This window comes from Sardina pilchardus, chromosome 7, assembly GCF_963854185.1.
Source record: "Sardina pilchardus chromosome 7, fSarPil1.1, whole genome shotgun sequence".
Lineage (NCBI taxonomy): Eukaryota > Metazoa > Chordata > Actinopteri > Clupeiformes > Clupeidae > Sardina > Sardina pilchardus.
In genome coordinates, this window is record NC_085000.1 from 30,376,419 (window position 1) to 30,381,418 (window position 5,000).

General features: G+C 51.7%; 1 protein-coding gene across 1 annotated transcript in view; it reads right to left on the reverse strand.

Moving 5' to 3' along the window:
* Window positions 1-5,000, reverse strand: part of LOC134087921 (cadherin-4-like) — a 325,999-nt gene that overhangs the window by 187,330 nt on the left and 133,669 nt on the right. The window contains exon 3 of the mRNA XM_062541767.1: window positions 3,212-3,235. Coding sequence (XP_062397751.1) covers window positions 3,212-3,235 — 24 coding nt within the window. The remainder of the gene's footprint in view (window positions 1-3,211; window positions 3,236-5,000) is intronic.

Genomic DNA, 5,000 nt, shown 5'->3' on the forward strand with positions numbered 1-5,000 from the left:
GAGGGGAGAGAGAGACACAGAGAGAGAGAGAGGGAGAAAGGGGACGCTAGTGGACAAGATGGACAGAGAACATGAGGGAGAGAGAGTGAAAGAGAGAGAGAAAGAGATAGAAAGGAAGAGAGAGAGAACATCAGGGAGAGAGACACGCGCACGCGGAGGTTGTCGGTCAGTTGGAGGTCAGCTTGTAATGAGGTTCTCATGGCCGGCGTGCTGTTCTAATGAGACAGGTGGAGTGAGACGGCTAGGCCCCGCGGACAGCGGAGAGCGCTGTTCTGCTCGCGGGGAACCTGTCGGCCGGGACTCTCCTCTCATCTCGCCGACACAGACCCCTGCACGCCACCGGGGAAACAGCCTGCCCCGAAACTCCCCTCGCAATCTCCATTAGACCACCTTTACACCGCTACAAGCAAAGAGCAGTTCAGCATCCAGTCCTTCGGGAGGCACTAACATCTGAAGTCGTTGATAAATATGGAGTAATATGCTGAGCAATATGATGCTGAAAACGAAAGCTGTGAGTTCTGTGACTGAATGAGATGAACTTCTGACTTCTATTGATAAAAAGACCTTAGAGCTCTGTGGCACAAACAAAGTCAGAGTTGCTCGAGAGGTACAAAGGGAAGTGTGGGCAGTGTTGAATACATAAAGGATGTGCAAGCGCATGGCCGTGGCCGAATCGTAGCCAGCAGCTTGTGACGTCGGCTAGCGATCAATAGCGATCAATAGCTCTTTATTGGCAGTTCAAGGCCCGGCCAGCCTTTGGTGTTTGGAGGTGTTTCCATAGCAATAACCCCGGCCCCGAACTCCCCTTATTCACAGAGGGTGTCATGAAAAACATTCACTTCAATGTACGGATTGTGTGTGTGTGTGTGTGTGTGTGTGTGTGTCTGTGTGTGTTTTTCTTTTAGCTTTCTGAGTTGCCATGGGTAGTGTGCAGTGAATAAGCATCTATGTGCTACTGTAGTTCTCAAATGAGTGTGTGAGTCATCTAGACTGACTCCACATCTTGTCACACAAAACACACCTGCTCGCCTCCAGACTCTTTTCCCTGATGGTCCATGGGACTGTGTCTGTCCCCAGATGTTTGCTCCTCGAGCTGCCAGCTGTGGTGTCAACACACAGACACTATTGCCAAGAGACATTAACGATATCCTACAAACCGGCACGTGAAACACCAGCGTACGCAGTGCTTTCCTACTGCAAAGCACCTCCCTCCATGAGTGGTCAGCTCATTTGGATGGCTCATTTGGTGTCGTGATGGAAAAAGGAGTAAGGTAGGCTCGTGTCAGGTGAGGCTGGGGGGGGGGGGGGGGGGGTGTTGCTGTGAGTGTGTGTAGGGAGGCTGTGGAATACCATATCGGAGAGAGGAGTAGGGAAGCTACCCTATAGGCTTTACAGTAGTCAGATGAGGCTCAGGCGGCTGCGGTGTTGTGAGTGTGTGTGTGTATAGAGGCTGTGGAGCACCGTGTTGGAGAGAGGTCTAGGCTAGCTAGCCTATAGGCTTGTGTCAGATGAGGCTGGGGCGGCTGCTGCTGTTGCGGTGTTGCGAGTGCGTTGTAGGGAGGTTGTAGCGGCCGGGTCAGGGTTATTTACGGCTCTCCCCTTCAGAGACGTGCGGTCCCTGGGGCTCAGGGCCCCGTCGGGCCAGGGCGGCGGGCGACGGGCCGGAGGATGATGTAGAGGCGGCCGGCCTCCGCTCGCTCGCCTCATCCATCACCCCTCCGCTCCTCAGCACGCTTTATGGGGCCTGTCTGCCACGAGCCACACCATTCAGAGCCAATACAGTAGAGTGTGTGTGTGTGTGTGTACATTTATAAATAAGGTATAGTAAACAGATGGTGCGCGTGTTTGTTTGATAGAAAGAGGGCAAGTGGGGCTAAAGGTGTAGGTGACTGTAAATAGAGTAGGCTGTAACTTATGCAAAGACTGCGGTTTATTTGTGTGTGCACGTGTGTGTGTGCGTGTATGCATGTGCACATGCATGTGTGTGTGTATGTGTGTGTGTGTGTGTGTGTGTGTGTGTGAGTGAGTGTCTGTCTGTGTGTGTGTCTGTGTGTCTGTGTGAATGTGTGCGAGTAAGTGTCTCTGTGTGTGTGTGTGTGTGTCTGTGTATACAGTATGTGTGTGTGTGTACCTGTCTGAATTTGTAGCTGTAGCATGCTTCTGTTTACACAATATGAACCCTGAGATGTTGCACATGTCAGACGCCTCAGACAGAACATGACAACAGCTCCTCGTCTGCCTCTAAACCCCACCGTTAAAGAAGCGTCGACTCGGGGAACAATGGCAGGTGAAAAGCACACGCTTTTCTGATTGTCTATTGTGCTGCCTTGTCTTCTCATAATAACAGGGGAGCGGAGAGACAACACAGAGTACATGTTCACACCGGCGCCATCAACGACGCCATTTAAAAAAACAGATAGCAGAGTGAGTGGGGAGAGTGTAAATGTGGTGCTGGGGATGAACGGTGGGCACTCGGAGAGAATGGCGGTAATGAGAGTGCTTCGTGTCCGACCGTCCCTCCCAATCAACCTCAGCCCACCGCCAGGTGAATCGCCCCGCCACACGGAGACAGGATGCTCACAGTTTGCTTGATGACAAGGAGGAGACGGAATCAAATGAATCATGATTGTGGGGAAAGGAAACGCGCACACACACACACACACACACACACACACACACACACACACACACACACACACACACAGCATTCTTTCCCCATTTGTCTCTTTTGTAACTGTCATTGGATACATTTCACCGATGAAAAGGAAACATAATCATCCACATCATGTTTTAACACAGTGGAATACGAGGCGATTTAAAATAAAATCATTTTCATGCCCAGTCAAAAGCAATCAGTGGTCCTGTGTTCAGTGCTTTGGTGCTGTATTAATTTTTTTCAGTCTGTTCCCTTAGGGGTGTTGTGCATGTCCACTTGTCCAATCACTCACTGTGATGAAGTCCAGTTTTACATAACGTCAATCAGATGCGCTGGACATACTTAGTACCCACTTTCAAGTGTAACAGTAAAATGTATCAATCCTGAGACTAATAAACACCAACACTTCATTCTCACTTTCATTTCACTCTTTTCTCGAATGTATTTATAAACGTTCACTGGCACACACGCATGTACGTACAGTACGTACGCACATGTGCACGCACGCAAATTCACACACCCAATCTCACACGTCGAACATATATTTGGTCTTACCTCCTCCTGATGACACCATGGTATCTGCAGAAAACAGAGGGAGAGAGAGAGAAAGAGAAAAGAGAGAGGTGAAAGTTTAATTGGGTCTCTCAAGCACACAGCCAGACATCATGAAAAAAAGAAGACTGCAATGAGAGGAGAACATGAACATCACACAAGGACTAGTCGAGGGTGAGCAGACGGAAAAAGAAGGAGAGGGAGAGAAAGAAAGATAGAGAGAGGGAGAGAGAGAGGACAGGAAGAGAGCATCCCACTCTTTTCTGTTATCAGCTTCAGGGACCTCTCAGAACAGCCAGGATTTCAGCCCAGCACCCTCCCTCCATCCACCCCCCCCCACACACACACACACCCCTGGCCCCGTGCCACCCGGCCCTGTCCAGATCACACTACCAGCTCTGCCCTCACAGGGCATCCGTTGGCACCCGGGCCTGGGCCTCGGACAGCAGACGCGTGCCACAGACACTCGTAGCGCGTAGGAGGAGGTGGGAGATCCGGACGGCACCGGCGAGTGCCAAGCACCCAGACAGACAGGGAGGCCCACGTGGGAGGAGGAGAGGTCAGCGAATCCTCTCTCTGTCTCTCTCTCTATCACTCTCTCTCACCCTCCCTCGCTCGCTCCCTCCCCTATCTCTCTCACTCTCTCACCCTCCATCACTCCCTCCCCCTCTCTAACTCTCTCTCTAACTCTCTCGCTCTCTCCTCTCTCTCTCTCCAGACTCCTCGGGGAGGTCGAGCAGCGTTGTCTGCTCCGGGGCGGCTGCAGAGACAGCGGCAGCCTTTGGGAGGTGAGGGGTGAGGGGTGGGGGGTGGGGGCGGAGAGAGAGTCAGCTGGAGAGCAGGAGCCAAGTCTCCTGATAAACACACTTCCAGGCGAGGAGAGGGGAGGAGGGGGTGGGCTCGTTGGGAGTGATACCGCAGGAAAGAGTGAGGATGAGTGTGCGTGAGCAAGAGGATGGGAGAAAAGATAGAGAGACAGAGAGAAACAGTAAATTCAGATCATTGCACAGATAAAATATTTACAAGGACACTGTTTGTACACTCCCACCAGTTTCATTTTTATTTAATAAACTTGTCCTGTGGGGGGAAATAAAAAAATAAAATCATCCGCTCCAGCCACCCTGTCTCATCCTCCACCTACCCCACACCCCCACCCACACCCCCACCCCCACCTCCGCCCCCAGCCCTCTCTGGCCTCACTTTTCCTGCCATCCAAAAAATCCTTGAGCGCCTCTGAACTGGCCCCAGGCCCGAGAGTGGAAATGGCCGTGGCCAGACAGGGGAGCTGAATAATTGAATCCGCTCGGATTTGTGCACACGCGGGGGCGGGCGGGGTGGGGCGGGTTTGGGCTGAGGTGGGGATGGCAGGGGAGATAATCCACTGCTTTGCCTAATTGCCAGAATAAAGATTGCCTCCATTGTGTCCAGCCCAGCCGGTATTTATCAAAGCAGCCCTGCGTGTAGCCCGGGATGAGGCTTTAGCGCTTCTGCGCAGCCGACTTTTTGCCTCTTTTTTCCTTTGAAAAAAAAAAAAAAAAAGAAAACGAAAACTTTCGGCGGATTCACGCCGCTATTGGCCTGCTTGTCATTACACGTGCCCGGCTGTGACTGTTTCACTGTGAAAATCGTTAGACTGTCTGTTGAAAGCAGGCACAATTAGAATGAGTAGTCTGAGTAGTTTTTTTGCTTAACTTGTTACTTTTTTTCCAGCCCCGCAAGGCGCACTGATTTAGAGTGGAGGCAATCTGCCTGATAGCCTTTGCATTAGCCGTAGCTCCCGTCGACTCGCAGA